Raw genomic sequence first — 19,123 nt, forward strand, 5'->3', positions numbered from 1 at the left:
TCCAGGTGCTTATGTTCTTACATTGAAAGATACCTTTTTTGATCGAGCCAAAGCCTGTCAAATTATTGCGTCTATCCTGGTTGGCAAGGATGAAAAGATCAAAGTTCGTCTTCCACCCCCAGCAATTCTGAAGGTGTGTCAAACTATTTTTTTAATGTTAATAAGACTTCCTCTATTGTGTGTTCTTGACCCATAGTGATGTTACATGAATCTTTAAACTCCTAAAGTTTTAAATCAAAGGTCCTTTATAAAGAAGTAATTATGAATGTTGCAGCGTCTTTCAGAAGTAAAATGATGGCAGCATCTTTGAGGTTTTTTGTCTTTTCTAGTCAGAAAGGGGAACATGACAGTAAGAGGGAGCAGTTGTGCACGTTTCTTTGAGTGTGTGCAATACCCTGTTGTAAAGGATAACCATTCAGCACCCAGGGGGTTCAAATCTATGAAAGAGGATGTTTTTCAAAGGAATGCTACTATGCGTTTCTACAAGTATGATTCTGTGTAGACATGCTCTGTCTATCAAGCAATTTTACAATTAAATGCTTGCTTACTCTTTTTTTGTAGTTGTAGCATAAACTTGTAATTGTTTTTTTTCTCCTTCTGTTTCTCTCAGCCTGTAACACTCTGGACAGGAAAACAGGTTTTCAGCCTCATTCTCAAACCCAGTGATGATTGTCCTGTAAAAGCCAACCTACGAACCAAGGGCAAACAGTATTGTGGCAAAGGGGAGGACCTGTGTTACAATGATTCTTGTGAGTGACACTTGTAAAGCCATGTTTTGGAAGTCTTCAAAGAAAACATAGAAATTATTGAGCTTACTGTAGGCGTAGAAGCAGTACTTTACATAAGTGTTCTTGAAATGAAAAATAAAATCTTGCTGTTTTTCTTGAGAGTTGAAGTCTGTTTTCTTAAACTAAAATGTTTTTTGTATGATGCTCAGTTTGTCATGATGCTAACTTATTGTTTGAAGGCGAGATAGAGGAAAATAAAGCTTAGGAAGTGGCTGTTCAGAGGGCAAGTGAAAAAATTTAGTCTCTTGACAGGGGGTACTAATGCAGGGATTAGAAGTCAAACACTGTAAGGAGTTAGAATATGCAGGGAAGATAAATCACTAGGGTATCAAACCATCCATGTCCTTCCAGTTAGGGATGTCAGTGCCAGATGGAATGCAAAGCACCATGGTTGAAAAGGCTGTAGGAGATGAGCAAGACTTAGAATTAATTTAACATTCGTGTGGTGACGGTTGGAAAGGAACTTGAGCAGGCAGGCTTAGGCTGGTTCCTTGCTGCTCACAAGTGTAAGGTGAGGAACCATTGATTTACAATAATTCTGTCATGCAATGTTGCCTCAAGAAAGAATTTTCCAATTAGCACTCAAGTCCTCTCTACAGATGACTGAGTGATTTCTGTAGTTGAAAGGAATACTCTGTGCTATGAAGTCGGTTGTGAACATGGTGGAACAATTTTTTTAAGCCTCTAAATATTGTAGAACAAAAGGCCACAAAGCAATCCTACTCACACTCCTGTGAACATAAGACACTGTCTTTATTTCACAGTCTCTTAATTTTAGAAAATACAGGAAGAGTCCATTTTCTGAGTTTAACAGCAGCACATGGTATTGAAAACTTGTAGATTTTGTTGTTGGCTGTATTCAGTTCTCTGAAAAAAATGCATTTCTGAAGATAGTGTAATTCTCTTCAGGAAGTTCTCTGCAAATTCTCAAAAGTCTCAAGAAAACCTGGATCATGTTTTGTTTTGATGTAATAAGTGATAGAGAAGTGACTTGTGCTTCAAGAAGGTGATACCTAAATTCACATTGAAAATACTGAGCATGGATAGAGCTTTTATTTAAAAATTATTTCTGTAAGTGATTACTAGTGGGTAGTGAATGTTTTAGAAAACTGGTGAATATTTTTTTTTGCCTTTTCATTTCTAGATGTAACAATTCAAAACAGTGAGTTAATGAGTGGCAGTATGGACAAAGGAACACTGGGGTCAGGATCCAAGAACAACATCTTCTACATCTTGCTGAGAGACTGGGGCCAGGTGGAAGCTGCAGATGCCATGTCACGTCTGGCCAGACTTGCTCCAGTCTATCTTTGTAAGTACATTTCCTTGTAAAATATACTTTAATGCAGAAATAGTGAGCAAGCAAGATTTTTGCTTCAAATATGACATGCTGTGCTTTTAAAAAAAGTAAGTTTGTTTTGAAGGTGGGAGACAGTGAAACTATTATTATTGTGGTTATGAAGTACTTGTGATGGTCACATGATGGGAGACAAAATTGCAAGTTCCCAGTAATATTTCCTGGGTTTAATTTGTTTTCTCTATATGAAATTGAACCATCAAAATTTATTTTCTTTTTAATAATAGCTAATCGTGGCTTTTCAATTGGAATTGGTGATGTAACCCCTGGGCAGGGCCTGCTAAAAGCTAAGTATGAGCTCCTAAATGCTGGATATAAGAAATGTGATGAGTATATTGAAGCTCTCAACACTGGCAAGCTACAGCAGCAGCCTGGTTGTACTGCAGAAGAGACACTAGAGGTAGGCTTCACAAATATATTTTTGTGCGTTGCAAAGTCTGCAGTTGTCTTCTGAAACCTAAAAATACAGGCAAATACAGTCCCTAGGCATGTAACTTGAGCTGAGTCTGTACAGGCTTAAGATGTTCGTATGCATCTAAAAATGTTAGTTTAACACAGGACAACTGAAATCCTCCAGGGTGTATTGGGGTGACACAAGAGAATAAAATTACACAGGTAATTGGAATGAAGTTGATGACATCGATCAAGATTTTCGTGGTTATCTTCCATGCAGCACAGTGTGACTTAAAGCTTAGTACAATGCTCAATTTAGCTGATGTGTTTGATGCTGATAAGGGATTGTCGTATTCTTGGATAGCCCTGTCTTACCCCAATAACAACATTTTCTTCAGCAAACTGGAAGTTAGGCAAGCTGAAATTTCAAGTTGTTTTACCTGAAGCAACAACTGGGTTTCTTTGTCTTCAGTGTGTTTTGAATTCCCTTTTACTACTGAAGGTGTTGCTGGGAGTGATAGAGTTCTGTTTGTGTAAATGTTTTTTAGCCAATTCTGAACCTCTGAAATACTGTATTTCAGGCCTTAATCCTTAAAGAACTGTCTGTTATCAGAGATCATGCTGGCAGTGCCTGTCTCAGAGAACTGGACAAGAGCAACAGTCCCCTGATCATGGCTCTCTGTGGTTCTAAAGGTAGGGACAGTTGGACTTGACATGTAGGTTGCTCACTCTTTCACTTATGTGAAACTTACTTGTTCCATCTGTATAGCATTTTTATACTGTCAGTTGTGCAAGTTCATGTCATAGCTGTTTCAAGTGGCTCAGTAAGTACAAGTTGGGTTTTTAGTTAAAATTAAGCTGATGTTCTGCTATTTATGTGTCTGGATTTTTAGTACAAGTTGCAAAACATCTTGTTGGAACTGCAGATGTTCTTAGGACTTAATTACTCAGTGAAAAGTTTTCAGTTGTGTTTCTACTTCAGGTATTTAGATCACATAGAAAAATCAGCAGTAAATGATACATTCAGAATTGGCACTAACATTTTGTAGAATCATGGAATTATTTGGAAGGGATTTTAAAGATCATCTAGTTCCAACCCTCCTGCCATGGGTTGGGATACCCCCTACCAGACCAGGATGGGACATCCACAGCTTCTCTGAGCAACCTGCTCCAGTGCCTCACCACCCTCGTAATAAAGATTTTCTTCCTGACGTCTAACCTAAACCTGCCCTCTGACAGTTTAAAGTCATTCCCCCTGTTCTATCACTACCTGCCCTTGTGTAAAGTCCCTCTCTGCCTTTCTTGAAGCCCCTCTTTAGGTACTGAAAGGTGCTATAAGGTCTCGAATTTTTGTGTGAGTTTTCATTTGTTTCCTTTAAGAATTTGAAGAAGTCACTTTTCCCTTTTCTATCTGTCTAATAATTTGTGGAAAGCCTCACAGTGACATGTTGTGTTCTAAAGAAATACTGAAATCTAAGACAAAGAATATATTAAGTGTATAGTTTTTGTGGGGGTGATGGGAGGCACTATTTGCAAACATACTCAGCAAATACAACTTCTGAGTTAGTGACTTAATTCTCTGGGACTTAATTTGTTCTAGGAGTCCTGGTAGACACTGAAACCTTTATGAAAAATATTGTTGAACTATGTTTATTTAAGAAATTGTGAAGCAAAATATGTGGGTTAGGATCATGGGCTATGTACAACACAATCTGTAATACAACCCTAGGTAATATAACAATGGGAGCTGAATAATGGCATGGATGTCTATGACCCAAAGGAAGAAAAAATGAAAAATTGTTGGCTGTATCATAGACTTAAGTGCATAAATGCACTTAAGACTTTGCGTAAATGCTGAAATTAATAGGACAAGTAGCAGAAAAGCTTCTCTAACTCTGCAGTTTTGTTTTGCTGAGCAGTTATGAGGCTAAGTAATTCACCTTCATGGAAGTGAAGATGGCTCATCAGGGAAGTAGTATATTCCTCATTTGTGAGTGAAGGGGTTTCTTTTTCTTTGTCTTTTCAGGCTCCTTCATTAACATATCCCAGATGATTGCTTGTGTAGGGCAGCAGGCTATCAGTGGGTCCCGTGTTCCTGATGGGTTTGAGAACAGGTCTTTGCCTCACTTTGAGAAGCATTCTAAGGTAATTCTGGGTGTTTACAACAGACTGTGAAGGAAAGTGAAACAAGTTTCCTTAAGCCATTTTGAGGGGAATGCATGATGAAACGTGTTGTCATGATATGCTGAAGGGAAAGGATCATATACGGTCAGTGTGAAATGTTTTGTGTGATTTGGGAGTTAACAACAGTGTTCTGAATTGCCGTAGGATGTCTAGTTAGCTTGACTTTTTACAGCTAAGCCTTGCTTTGACCTTTGTAATTTAGTAAAATTGAAGTGAGGTGATGATACATTTTTGGTTCTCTTGAGAGTCCTAAAAATAATTTGTTAAAGTTTCTCACTGGTATTACGTTTGACTGCACTAATACTTTCCTGGAAAGCTACTGAATGTGTGTTGGTGTCTTTATAAGCAGGTGAGAACATGCCAGATGAATAATTCTGATTATTCTTTTTCCACCAGGATAGGTACCGTGGGTTACTCTGTGTTTCATGTTTCAGTCCTACATGAAGCAATAATGACTCTCAAGCACTTGTTAATATATAATTCAGTGAGATTAATTTCTTTTTAAGTGCTGTTTGAAATCTAATGAACACTAGCGTAGGTTCTAGGTATGAGCCTATAGTCTAGTTTGTGTGCTAGCCAAGTGTCAGATGATAGCTATGACACATGTGACTAAATGTCCAAATTTCAACTTCTGACTTCTGTAACATACTGAATAAGTAGAAAAAGAAACTATACTTAATGGTTTAGATGAGAAGATAAAATGTAGCTCTAGCTTTTTTTCTGATTTAGAAAGCATTACCTGTTGTTAAATAACAACAAAAAGTGATTTTTTACTTGAAGGGATGCCTGCAAAATTTTCATTGGCAAGAACTTTCCTCAGGGGTGAGGGCAAACCATTCCAAAAAATTAATTTTTGCATTTTTAATTGCAGTTTCAATTTTTGCAAGTTTAATGGAAGTGTTGGTGTAGTGTTGGGAAAGAATAGCTAGAAATGTGACCAGGAGGAAGAAGCAACTCTAGTAAATTAGTTTGGAAGAACTAGGCAAGGATTTCTGAAACCTTTATTCAGGTCTAAAATACAAATATGGAACTTGAGAGCTAAGCAGAGCTGAGGTCATTGTCCTGTGTTGTTGAGGGTATTGGCTAACTTCCAGAAATAATTTTGATGACATGCACCATGTCTTTCTGTAACCTACAGAACACACATTGCATTTTAACTGTGTTTTTCCTACTCTTCCCTGCAGCTCCCTGCAGCAAAAGGCTTTGTTGCAAACAGCTTCTATTCTGGGTTGACTCCCACTGAATTTTTTTTCCACACAATGGCTGGTCGAGAAGGTCTGGTTGATACAGCTGTAAAAACAGCTGAAACTGGGTATATGCAGGTAACTGTCAGCACAGTGAGGGTTTTACCAGTCTGCGAAGATGTGCATATTTCTTATGTTCATCTTGAGGTGATGGATCAGGGAGAAGTGCAAATGTTGTGTGTTTTCAGTATTAAAGAGTAATTTATACTGGAAAATAAATGTCCCTCCAAAAAGCTTTTTGCTGTTATGTGCAGTCTTAAGATTTCTGTTCCAACATTTAAGAAGTATTTAAATTATAACCCTCTTCCCAGTGTAACAGACAGTAGAAAAGCCAAGATAATTTGGGGCTGGGAGCACATCCCAAGATACACAAGTAACTTTACCAAGACAGAAAAAAAACACCTTTTGGTATGTGTGACTAATTAGACTATTTGTCTCCAAAACTAATGGAATAATCTTGGCATTTATTTTATCTTACCTTTTTTTCAGTGAGAAAAAAATACCAGTTTATAGTCTAGTTTAGGTGATCTAATTTCCCTTCATGAAACAATGAAGTCCATCTTTCAAGTAAAAATGTTTTTAACCTAAAATGTTTCATAGCATGGGTTCTTTTTGGGAATGCAAAGATGGTAGTGAAGAGATTTCCCAATAGAAGGAGTTAATGTAGGAGAAGCAGATAACCCAGATGGAAAAATGGCTTTAGCAGGTGACCTCTTGGGTTTTTCTCAGGGAAAACAATCATTGAGTGGTTCTGCTTTCATATACAAAAAGTATTTTATCCCTTGAGAAATAAGTCTGCTTGGAAGAATATGAGTGTTGTGTCAAAAAAACCCACCCAAATAAATCCCTCAAACTACAATAGGTTTTTGCAGCTTAGCCTGAAGTCATTAGCTTTTCTATACAATGGAATTCTAAATGTGGAGTATTGTGTTATTGCATGAAATGTTATTGACTTTAATGTTCTGTGGAACGTACAGTAAAGCCTGAGGAGAAATTTATGATTTTAAGTAGGTTTTCATGCCTGCTCATCACTGTCAGATTTATTTCCGGAGTCTGGTTTCTGTCCTTCTTGTATTGCAAATCAACAGCTGTTTGTAAAAAGATCCATTTTACTTTCCTTGTACTTGTGGTTTTTTTTCTTTTCCCTTCAGAGACGTTTGGTGAAATCCCTTGAAGATCTCTGCTCACAGTATGATTTAACAGTCAGAAGTTCTACTGGTGACATTATACAGTTTATTTATGGAGGAGATGGCTTGGATCCTGCAGCTATGGAAGGGAAGGATGAACCACTGGAATTCAAGAGAGTTCTAGACAATATCAGGGTAAGAATTGCTGAAATCCTTATTGAAAGTGTGAAAATACTGTTAAGCATGGAGAAGACAGCAGTAAATAATGGGGGAAATAGTTTCACTGGAAGTATTTACTTTCAAACTGCTTTCTTTGAATGGTCCTGGTTAGTCTTTCAGGATGTGTATTCTAAGAGTAATAGGTATTTTTTCCAGTGGAACAGAGCAGTTTGTGTACAGAGACCAAACTGTGTATAAGCTGTGAAAAGTAACATTTCTTTCTGTGCTTGAACTTAGTTTTATGGCCTGATATCCAACTCACTAGATGAATGACTACTGGCTTATTTGGGTACTAGTTTGGTACATTGCACAGATTAATTCTCTATTAAATCAAGACATGGATGTTCCTTGAGTTCAGCTGGCTGGTGGTTGATCAATAATATTGTCATGCTTAAAGACTTGTGTTGTTCAGTTTTGGTTTTGTGGTTGGTTGGTTGGGGTGTCATAACCCCCTTCCCCCTGAAAAAAAGCTTTTTGCTGAAGCGACTGTTTAGATTTCTGTCATATGAGTGTAAAAAATGGGTAGAACTAGAAATGTCTGGGTGTATACCTACAGATTTGCAGAAATAAGTAGGAGTGGATGTGGTCCTTGTTTCCATAGTAGTCTAATATATAGTATAGTAAACCAAAACCAACCAAAAAAAACGCATTAAAGAAACTACAAAAAGACACAACCAGAAATAAAGAATGCTGTTATTTAGTTCTACGTATCTGTGTTCTGTGTCTTTGCAATGGAGCTTTTGTGCCTGTGCTGTCTGTGGATAAGTCGTGTTTTTTCCTCTGAAGGCTGTCTATCCGTGTCGGAGTGAACCAGCCCTTAGCAAAAATGAATTGGTGTTAACATCCGAGTCCATCATGAAGAAGAATGAATTTCTTTGCTGCCAAGACAGTTTTCTGCAGGTAATTACCTCATTTCCTTATCACACTGTGATTAACTTTTCCTTGTGATTTAAGGACAGGACTTCAGCCTGTCTGGAGACTACTTACATGGCTTTTAAGGGTGAGTGAAGGTTTACATGACTGCTTGTACTTTGAATTGTAAAATTAATTTTGTTTGAAAGAGCATCGGGAAATTTTAATATGTATGAGAGCAGCCATTCTCAAGACTTCCTTGAGAATCACTGATCAAAACTGTAGAATTAACCTTGCATCCATATAAAGCTGTTACCTTGATGAACCTTTTAATTACTGGCAGTGATGGAACAAGATTTATTTCATGACCTGTGTTTGAAGGGTTTCTTTGTAATAGATCAGTGTTTCAGAGCACAAGGTAAACCTGAATTGCCCTTCCATGGATAGAATCAAGTTGAAAAATAGTTGTATCCATATTTGACATATGCTGTAAATCTTGACTGCAAGTCTGAAGGAAAAGAAATCAAATATCAGAGTGGGGGAATAAAGCTGTTATTTGAAGTATACGTATTTTAAATCATATAATGAAAGCTTAATTGTTATTAATTTCAGAAGCATAGATATGGTTGCATCATAGTGGTAATTAGCTTAAGATTTTTAAGTTTTAGATTGTTACATTTTCTTCTTTCCTTTTTTTTCTGTTCATCCTTGAAGACATTAACTGAGACAGGTTATGAGAAATATAATGAGGTAATTGTAGCATGTGTGTGCACTGTGTGAGCATTAATGTTAGTGCTTTTTAGCTGAAGATGTGTGTATAGTGCTAAATTGATTAGCATATATACATTACTGCTTGTTAAATTATGGCATAGATGTTCATCACAATTATTTAACTTTCTTACTGTGAAAACTGTGACATGTTTATTAATTACCATTGCTAAATTCAAGGATTTTGAGGAAGCTTTCTTTCAGTACTTGACACTTTTTCCTAAAAGTTGTTCTTTCCATCTCTAGGGATATGAGCATGTTTTTCTGGTGTTTTCCTTTGCCTTCCTCCACTTTTCCATTCCAGAACAGAGATGCTTCTTACTGCTGTTATTTTAGTCAGAGGGTCCTCTAATGGGCTTATCCGCTCCAGTCCAGAACATAGTGTGTCTAAATAGCCAAAAAAAAGTCATTTTTCAGTGTTTTTTTTGAGATGATGGAATAGGAGTCTGGGAATGTGGTGCAAACACTGAAAAAGCTCAGCACACAGCCAGGCAGTGCTGTCATATGCAGAGTTGGCCTACTGGATCTGCCTGAAGTGGAGCAGGTTTTGGCTGAATCTCATGGCATTGTCTGTGAATTCCAGTGGCTTCTTCACTGCAAGGGTTGCCATACAAGCAGTGCTTCTGGTGTGTAGATGACCCCATTAACCTGGCTGCTGGGACACCTGACCAAACCCTGAACTGCCTTTTCACCTAAACAGCAAGGAGGAGCTGGCAAGGCCTGTGCTGAGCCACATCGTACTGAGCCCACTTGGTGCCTTTTTGTTAGTCTGGTCCGGAGTAAGACTTCGTGGATGTAGAAGTTGTGAAAAAAATCATTGGTTTTTTGAGTCCACTCTGAAAGTTACAGCTGTGCTCATAGAGTACAGTGGTGCACTAAAGATTGCAAATCCAGAGAGAGAGAGAGCTAGGCTCAGCAAACAGTGAGTTACGTTTTCATTCCATTTGTAGCAAAAATTAATCCGTAGTTTGGATCAACTGCCAACAGATACCTAAAAGCTGAGAAGAAGTAATTTCCTCTTTTAGGTCTTACACACGAGTAAAAGTTTGACAAAGAAATAAGTTTTCAGAGATTTATCTTCCACCTTTCTGACTGGTGCATGGAAATAACACATAATTTGAGTACCTTATTCAGAATTATGTATAATTGATTTATTGTCTTGACGTTGTTCGGACTTGTTTAATGTACTTGGTAACTCAGGCACTGTCAAAGAGGGAAAGTCTTCTGCAAGTCCTGCAACATTGCTTTTTTTTAGGCACTTGTAGTAAAAAGATTAACTTCTCTCCGTATTATTGCCTAAACACTTACTTTAGGAAATAAATCACGTTATCAATTTTTTGCAAATATATTGGGGTCAAAAGCCTTTAAAATGTTCAAATATGTTGTTTGTTAATAATGCTACCTACTGCAGGGCAAAAACAAGAATGCATCCTGTCATCCAGGTGGGGAAGCAACTATGAAGCATCCATTCCAGTAGCACTTCTGTTGTCTATTCATCCTTTTGAGCTTGGTTCTGGTACTCACAGAAAATAATGTACTCTCTGGAAATACCTTGAATGCCAGTAAGAATGTTATTTTGAGAGAGAATTCTGTTAAAATGTAATAGAAGTGTTTTCATAATGATTCTATGAACTCATCTGTGGGGAAAAAAAAAAAAAAAAAGAAAAAAAGGCAGTCCCGAACTCATCTGTGGGGGGGGAAAAAAAAGAAAAAAAGGCAGTCCCTCAGATACTTACTCAATTTTGCAATTAATTGTCAGATTGTGCTGGTTGCAAGGAGTCCAGTACCGAGTGCAGAAGAGGTGATGCTGTGTAGCCATCACTCTGTTTGCTGGGTAGTACTAATGGGGTGGAAAAAGGGTTAAAAGGACTCTAAAAAATCCAAGTTTGTTTCTCTATGGAGGCTTTCCTAAATCATGGTTGAAATGGATGGGAAGGATTTCCTCTTGCTTTTTGTTTAGATTTTGGTTTTGATAACCTTGTGTTATGGTAATAACTTGCACCAGGTCCATGTTTGTGGAAGAGTTTAATCATGACTTCTAGTGTACATGTATATATCCAACATGTAATGACCAAATGATCTTTTATAGAATAAAGGTTGGATATTTTTCTAACAGTATTCTTTCAGTTTATGTTCCAGTAAAGACTATTAGAACTTCTTTTGGGTAAGCCTGTTAAGAGAGTGAAAGGTCTATGCAGTATGACATGTTAAATGCAATTATCTTCAAGACCTCTCCACAGCTTTGACAAGTTATTTGAATCATATTCTAGGTCAAGACTGACATGTATATAATAGTTTTGAGGTTTTTTCTCAAAATGAAGTGCACCTCAAATCTCGGAAATCTATCTTCATATACTTGCTCTCTTGCCACAGTCTTTCCATTTTGACTATTTTGAATACTGAGGAAGGAGTGAGAATGTAGTTGTGTCAGTATCGCCAAAAAATAAGGATTTTGATTTGGCGTTTATGGTAAAGCAAGGCAGCTCCTGACAAAGGGAAGAATGATGAGGACTTTATTGATATTAGAAAGTTAATTAATTACTTTATTATAATATATTACTCTATACTGTATTACACTACATCTAAACTGAATCTGCACAAGCACTCAGCTCCACTCAAATGAACAGAATTTTGTGACTGTCAGCTGACAGTCATGACACACACACACACACATGGATTCAATCGGTCAATGAATCAAAACACACTATCTAATTACCAATTCTCTTCAGGTAAACAATATGCTACAATACATTCTACTTGTGAACAACAAGAGGAGCAGCAATTGAGATAAGAATTGTTTTTTTCTTTCTCTGAGGTCCCTTGCTGCGATTCCCAGAAATATCCTTGGGAAGTTGTGCCTTGCTTTTCTCTGTGAAAAAGAAATGTGGCCACAGGTGGTTTTTTTTAGTTTTTAAATAACTTTCAGTAAGTGGTGGGTAGAAAGGAAGCATCAACCCAAGTCAGGTATCTTCATCTGTCAGTGTGTGCTCAGCAAGGATGCTTTTATTCAGCATGGACCATAGTCCTCATGTACTGCTACTGAATTGTGGCTACGCCAAAGTGGATCTGGATTGCTAAACTCTAATGTATGTGTTTGTCTAAATTTTGATGTTCCTCTCTTCATACTGTGCATTATTAATTTATTGTAAATATTTGGAGCTTAAAATAAATAACTTACTCTTCAAGACTTCAATATGGAGACCATGTCTTTGCTTACTCTGGTTTTAATGTGATTTCAGGAAATTAAAAAATTCATCAAAGGTGTTTCTGAGAAGATAAAAAAAACTAGGGACAAGTATGGGATTAATGACAATGGCACAACAGAGGTAAATAATTTTAATAGGGTAATGATGTAGTTCTTTTCAATTTTCATAAGTTGTTGCTTTTCCAACTATTCCATTCTCTTTTCAGCCAAGAGTTTTATATCAGTTGGATAGGATTACTCCAACACAACTAGAGAAGTTTCTAGAGACTTGCAGAGACAAATACATGAGGTGAGTGTTTACCCTGCTGTGTTCTCAGTGCTGCTGTTTTGTTGGTAATGTCAGGGTGTATTTTTCTGTTTTTACTGTACAAATGTTAGTTCTGTTGTGAATGCAGTACGAAGAATTAGAAACAATTGGCTCCAATGGCATAAACATTGCAAGACAGAGGTAGGATGTAAAAAAAAAAAAAAATAAGTATCACTGTCCATGGTGGGCTTATTAAGGCAGTCTTGCACAAAAGTTCTAGAGACCTAACAGGTGGGATTTTTACATTTGTGTTGAGTCCAAATCAGATCCTTTCATTAACAAACTTTCGTATCCTTTTACATTGTAAAAAAATGCTTTGTTTCATTTTGTATTTCTTGAGCATGCAAAGCCACCTGCTTGTGTTTAAGCACCTTCTTTCTGAAGTTATAGTAATAGTAATCATACAAGCACAGTTTGGGAATTTAGCTGCTTACTGCTTTTATCCACAGACTGTGTTTTGACAGCAGATTCTTGTAAAAGCCAAAAGTGATAGGATTCAGAGTAAGGGAGGATATTGTTTAAACACTTGACATTCTTACACCCACTGCCAGACCTGTTTCCTTCCTCCCCCTCTTGCAGGAGGTTTTTGAAAACCTTCCATGAGTCCATGCAGAACAAAGTCCATATAGATGAATTTCAGTTTCATATGAATCTTGACAGCTATTCTTGATCCATACAGTCTGAGGAGTTACATCACACTTTGTTCTAAAATGTTCTTTGATCTCTTAGGCACTCATAGGATCCTTTTGTTTGTTACTCTTGGCTTCTACCAAGATAAGGCTAGTGTGGATGTTCTAATCTCTTTATCCATTGAGATTTATTTCATCTACTTAGACTGCTCAGATTTGGACATTCACGTGCAGCCATGGGTGATCTCTCCTTTGTGGCCTACCTGCATCAATTGTTTCCTAATCTTTTATTCTTCTAGAAAATTCATGTATATATTAAGTTCTTGACTATTTTAAAGCAATTGCCAGTTTTTTGCTTTCCCTTATTAGGACTACTTGTTTACGTTTTTCTTAAGTGTTTTTTGATGTGAATTATCACTTTTACTGTAATAAGTAAATGCTAGCATATGTGATTTCCCTGAAGGGAGAATGCTGGATCTAGTGCCTGATGCTTAGGAGGAGGAAGACAAGCATTTTGTAATCTGTAATGGAAGTTGTACTGCATCTGTGGAACGCTTATATGACAGGGCATCTTCTTGCATTGTATGAGATCAGAATTACAGTATTGGTGACCTTTCAACCTCTCTTGTTTTTTTTACGGAAATAATATATTAACAGACTTCTCATATATCTACCAGAATAGTTTCTGTTGTTGTTTGCTTGGGATCTTATACCTCATTCAGTTCCATGTATGTTTCTATATTTTTTTTCATCAGGGCACAGATGGAGCCTGGTTCTGCAGTAGGAGCTCTTTGTGCACAGAGCATTGGTGAGCCTGGCACACAGATGACTCTGAAGACTTTCCATTTTGCTGGTGTTGCTTCAATGAATATTACTTTGGGTGTGCCAAGAATCAAAGAAATCATTAATGCTTCAAAGGCTATTAGGTACAAATGTTGTTTTGATCTGTTGGGTTTTTTTTCCTTTGCCCAAGTGAAACCTGATGCATAAATTTGCAATACATGATAGCATTTCCCTGTCCTCAGTAATATACTAGACACCATTCAATGCAAATAGTCAAACAACAAAAATCTGATGTCTGCTCAACTGTGATACTTAAGCCCACAGGGAAAATCAAATAAAGGAAAGTGATTATTTGTTAAGTATGATATTTCCTTAGACTGCTCACCGATTGTGAAGTGCTTAGCAGTACTTGAGGCATACCTATTTCTAGGTATGCATGAAGATATACTTAAATAATACTAGAATAACATGTGACATGAGAACAGTCACTAGTACTTGTGTGTTTGCTTGTTTTACCAGCCTGAAGTACCTGAACAGTAATTTTTCTTAAATATACCTGAGGAAGCTTAAGATCTCTTTCGCTTGCTAAATATTGCTCTAGATAAGAGAGAAATTCCATAAGGGAGGCTGTAATTCAAGTTGCCATCTGTATTCCAGCTGAGCAATTTCCTACCTGGGTTTTCATGTGTGTGTGTTTATTCTTGTAGTACCCCTATTATAACAGCACAGTTGGACCAAGATGATGATCCTGATTTTGCCCGTCTGGTTAAAGGAAGAATTGAGAAAACTTTGTTAGGAGAGGTAAGAAAATTGTGTTATTGCTAATGCTTTAAATGTATGCATCAGCCACTTGCAATGGGGCATTTTAGCCATTTATGCATGCTAATTGTTTTGTCCTTATCTCTTAAAGATTTCTGAATATATTGAGGAAGTGTTTCTTCCAGATGACTGTTTCATCCTAGTGAAGCTGTCTTTAGAGCGCATTCGACTACTGAGGTTAGAGGTGAGTTGTTCAGTTCTTACACAGGTTATACCTTGGATACATTACAAAGGGTCTCTTAATCCTGTGTCAGTAATCACACCAGGGGAAGCTAAAAAAACGAAGTGAATAATAGGTGTTGTGTGGCTACATTGCGTCTGGAAGGGTCCCCTTTTTTTTTTCCTTGCAAAATGGATATTTTCCCCTTTATTTGGAAGTGAGAGAACATACATTTGTGTTTTTCTAAACACAGGGATGCCATTTCTGTCCATTGGTTAATGCACAGGCTGGTACCCTCAGCATAGGATACTGTTTCATGCAATTTATAACACTAATTTAGAAGAGAATACCTGGGGGGGGGCGGTCCTTAAGCTTTCCCTTTTTATTGTCTGTACAAGATTGCTGCATTTGTTTGAGCACGTTGATACCTGCTGCGATAAGCCTGATGTTTGCTGGTTGCCTTTTGGCTCAGGTGAATGCCGAGACTGTGCGCTACTCGATTTGCGTCTCTAAACTCAGAGTGAAGCCTGGGGATGTTGCTGTCCATGGAGAAGCAGTTGTATGTGTGACCCCTCGTGAAAATAGCAAGAGTTCCATGTATTATGTATTGCAGTCCCTCAAGGAAGAGCTGCCAAAGGTAAAAGCCAAGGCTGTCTCATGCTGTTGTGGGAGGTAATCAGCAGTAATAATTTGTTCCATGGTGGCAAGATGAAATAATTCTTGCCAGTATTGACAGTGATAATAGGCTGGGTCAGTAACTCTGATATTGTGATGGTACTGCCTTGCTGTTGAAACTAAGCTATCCTTTACTAATATTTGTAAATAAAATGGAAGCTCTGATACTTACCTTACAACATTTATTGAAGCATTCCAAGTGCATGAGTATGAAGTAGTCACATCTGCTTTCAGCTGTATGTAAAATTGAACCACATGACAGTATCTGGCATTTTTTCAGCTTTCTGTGAGGAGACTCTAGATTCTAAAAACAGAGAGAAATGAACCTTTATTGTTAGCAGCTTGCCCTTTTATTTCTATGGGTCTGCCACCATTCAGACACCCAAACGAGAGTTTGGGAATATGTGACATAAAATATAAAATGTAGCTAGTGAGTAAGGTTTATAGTACAGTGTCAGTTTTACACTAGTGTATTCAAGAGCAAGAAATCTCACTCATATGTTTTTTGAGTGAGCCTTTACTCCACATACTGGACCTTCTCAGTAGGTTTGAATGCTTGTGTTACCCTTATATACTGTGTTACTGTATACGTCAAAGTTACTAGGGCTTTTTTGTTTTGCGAAGGTTGTAGTGCAAGGCATACCAGAGGTTTCCCGAGCTGTCATTCATGTCGATGAACAAAGTGGAAAGGAAAAATACAAACTTCTGGTTGAAGGTGATAATCTGCGAGCTGTTATGGCTACTCATGGAGTGAAAGGAACAAAAACATCCTCTAACAACACTTATGAGGTAATGTCTAAATGGATGCTGTGGGATTTTCCCCATAGCATCTTTATTACAAGTGCTTGTTTGTGCTCAGATGCAGCAGTTGATAGGAAATGAAGCCTGATTCCACTAATACGTGTCAGAATGCATTAACACAAGAGAATAATTCACTGACAGCACTGTTCACCACAAAGAAGCTGTTTCTATGAATACCTTAGAAACTGAGATGTTTAAAAGGGTAGTCATAGAAATGGAATATCAATATGCCATCAGATGGTATTTATTTCAGGAATGTACTTGCTCCAAGCACTTGGTTCTTCATTCATGTAACATGCAACAATCATGTAACAATCTCTTGTTTAGGTAGAGAAAACTCTGGGAATTGAAGCCGCTCGGACGACCATTATCAATGAGATTCAATACACGATGGTGAACCATGGCATGAGCATTGACAGGAGACATGTCATGTTATTGTCTGATCTAATGACTTACAAGGTTTGTACTATGGTTTTTCTAAATGTTACATTGGCCTGTTTAAACAAGTTAATTTTATCATGTTTGACAAGGGTGGGTGAGCTCAGGAGATGGAAATTCATTCTGGGATTAAAGAATTCCAAGTTGTACTGACCTAATACTGTTATTTGTGTTTTACACAAAATGCTTATTACTTTAGTTCTTTGGGGGAGGGCGGATCTATTTTGACTGAGAACAAATTGATATAATGAGTGGGGATTGATAATTTCATAATTGAAAATAAGAATCTTAAAAATGATGGTGTGAAAAACAACTGGGTAGTCATGCATGCAGTTGAAGGCTTGCTGTGCAGAAAACCCCACGGGGAGTGGTTTGTAACAGCTGCACCATATGTGAGAGGCGAAGGATACAGACATTACACATAGAATCAGCTGACATGAACAGTCTTACACAACATGTTAGTACAAAATCATCTGCTCTTTACTGATTGATTTTCTTTCTTTCAAATCCAATATGGTTTTTAGAGTTGAGTGCCTTTAATGAAGTAAGATTTTGTAATTTGCCTGCCAGAGTGCAAGGGTTTAATTTGGGTTAAATGGATGGAGTTCTGATTTGTTCCCAAACTGCAGAGGTTTGTTGTACTGAGCAGCAGCAGTCCCCAGGGCTGTGACCCTGTGAAGCTGCAGCACAGCAATAGAAAAGGGCATCAGAGTGCCATGTTTTCAGCTTGGTGGGTTCCGACCATGCATTCTTTTGCCTGTACTTCTGACTGTGTGGAATCTGATACAATTAGGATGTTTCTAAGAAATACATGCACAAACAAGTCTAGTTAGTTTAAAAAGCAAATGGTTTTGTTTTTGTTTTTTTTTCTGGAGAGTGAAAAAATGAAGATTTAGCATCTTCTGTAGTCTCCTGGCAGCTGAGGTCAGATTTATCTGTAGATAATAGGCAGTAGATTCAGCATAGTGCTCTCAGACCCCACTGAAGTTTGTAGCTCAGCAGCCAGTTTATAATTGTGGGGTTTTTTTCTCATGGCCATGTTTCAATTTTTTCAATACTCAAGATCTATTCAAGAGCTATTAACCATTTATAGCAGCTTATATTGTATATGAAGTATGACTTTTGTTTTATGTAAATATTCTTTACTACCAAGCTATTAACCTTCAGGATGTTCAACTGAATCAGTGTATTATGACAATACTGTATTGTAGATAGTATATTTATTTATTTACTCAGGCTTACTCTTTGGGTTTTTCCATGAATCAAGGGTGAAGTTCTGGGGATTACCAGGTTTGGACTGGCAAAAATGAAGGAAAGTGTGTTGATGCTGGCTTCTTTTGAAAAGACTGCGGACCATCTCTTTGATGCTGCCTACTTTGGACAGAAGGATTCTGTTTGTGGTAGGTATTGCAGTCTGTTGCAGTTTGTGGTCCTTAGCCAGCATCTGTAAAACCTCTTCAAATCATTGGAGTTTTGTCTTTGTTAAGTTTCCTTTTCAGCTGGTCAGAAATTTCTTTTTAAATGTATCTGTTCCTGAGTTTTAAATTTATCAACAGCCACTGAATCATCTTAGTGAGTTCATGAAAGAATCTGGTAAATTTTGAAAATACATGGCTACATATGCACAAGTGTATGCGTGCCCACATACAAACAGCAAACAGAAAATGCAGTCAATGAGTTCTGGCATTCTGTTTGTCTCTTTGTTTTGTATTTTTGCTATGTGCTCTAATATTTGGAATTGAAAATATTTTGGGGTTTTTGTAGTACCTTTGCCCCCATTCTTTTCAGATATTCTTCTCCTTTAAACTACATGTATTTTGGGACTGAATTGTTAAGAAGTCTAATAGGTTAAATGGAGAAAAGAAGTAAAGCAAGTTTCACTCTTTTCAAGATCTGTTTATGCAATGGCTGCCCTCCTGGAGTTGGAATTGGGAGTTTCTGGGTACTAATGAAATGTAGAAATATGCATGTGTTATGCAAAAGTTAACTAGTTAAGTAGATATACTTGTGTGTATATCTAGTCTTAGTGTAGCCAGTTTCAAACAATGCTTTGTGCACAGTATTTTCTGAATCTTCATTCGTATACATTCCAATTGTGAATCAAGTCAGAATTTTAAGCAAATTTATTTCATCCTTTCTGCATTCAAATGTACAGCTATTTATTGTAACCTTCTTAAACGTTTATGTGAAGGACGAGCTAGTTATACTCCTGAGAACGTGCAAAAATGTCATTTAGGCCATAACAGCATGCTGAGAGAGAAACACTGGCATCTAAGAGCTTGCTTTGAATGTGGAACGTTCTTTGGAAAAGTCGTGCACATTGGTAGAGGTGGAATATAAATGTGTCAGCACAGTGCAGTGAAAATGTTATAACCAT

The 19,123-nt window shown here is 37.4% G+C and overlaps 1 protein-coding gene across 1 annotated transcript in view; it reads left to right on the forward strand.

Annotated features, from left to right (window-relative positions):
- Positions 1 to 19,123, forward strand: part of POLR3A (RNA polymerase III subunit A) — a 30,406-nt gene that overhangs the window by 10,615 nt on the left and 668 nt on the right. Inside the window, exons 13-30 of the mRNA XM_041404788.1 lie at positions 6 to 133; positions 611 to 749; positions 1,933 to 2,097; positions 2,370 to 2,542; positions 3,117 to 3,228; positions 4,562 to 4,680; positions 5,904 to 6,041; positions 7,115 to 7,285; positions 8,096 to 8,209; positions 12,169 to 12,255; positions 12,341 to 12,423; positions 13,826 to 13,996; positions 14,561 to 14,654; positions 14,764 to 14,856; positions 15,305 to 15,469; positions 16,132 to 16,296; positions 16,636 to 16,767; positions 18,014 to 18,146. Coding sequence (XP_041260722.1) covers positions 6 to 133; positions 611 to 749; positions 1,933 to 2,097; positions 2,370 to 2,542; positions 3,117 to 3,228; positions 4,562 to 4,680; positions 5,904 to 6,041; positions 7,115 to 7,285; positions 8,096 to 8,209; positions 12,169 to 12,255; positions 12,341 to 12,423; positions 13,826 to 13,996; positions 14,561 to 14,654; positions 14,764 to 14,856; positions 15,305 to 15,469; positions 16,132 to 16,296; positions 16,636 to 16,767; positions 18,014 to 18,146 — 2,382 coding nt within the window. The remainder of the gene's footprint in view (positions 1 to 5; positions 134 to 610; positions 750 to 1,932; positions 2,098 to 2,369; positions 2,543 to 3,116; positions 3,229 to 4,561; positions 4,681 to 5,903; positions 6,042 to 7,114; positions 7,286 to 8,095; positions 8,210 to 12,168; positions 12,256 to 12,340; positions 12,424 to 13,825; positions 13,997 to 14,560; positions 14,655 to 14,763; positions 14,857 to 15,304; positions 15,470 to 16,131; positions 16,297 to 16,635; positions 16,768 to 18,013; positions 18,147 to 19,123) is intronic.

This window comes from Onychostruthus taczanowskii, unplaced genomic scaffold, assembly GCF_017590055.1.
Source record: "Onychostruthus taczanowskii isolate IOZ18803 unplaced genomic scaffold, ASM1759005v1 scaffold22, whole genome shotgun sequence".
NCBI classification, from domain to species: Eukaryota; Metazoa; Chordata; class Aves; order Passeriformes; family Passeridae; genus Onychostruthus; species Onychostruthus taczanowskii.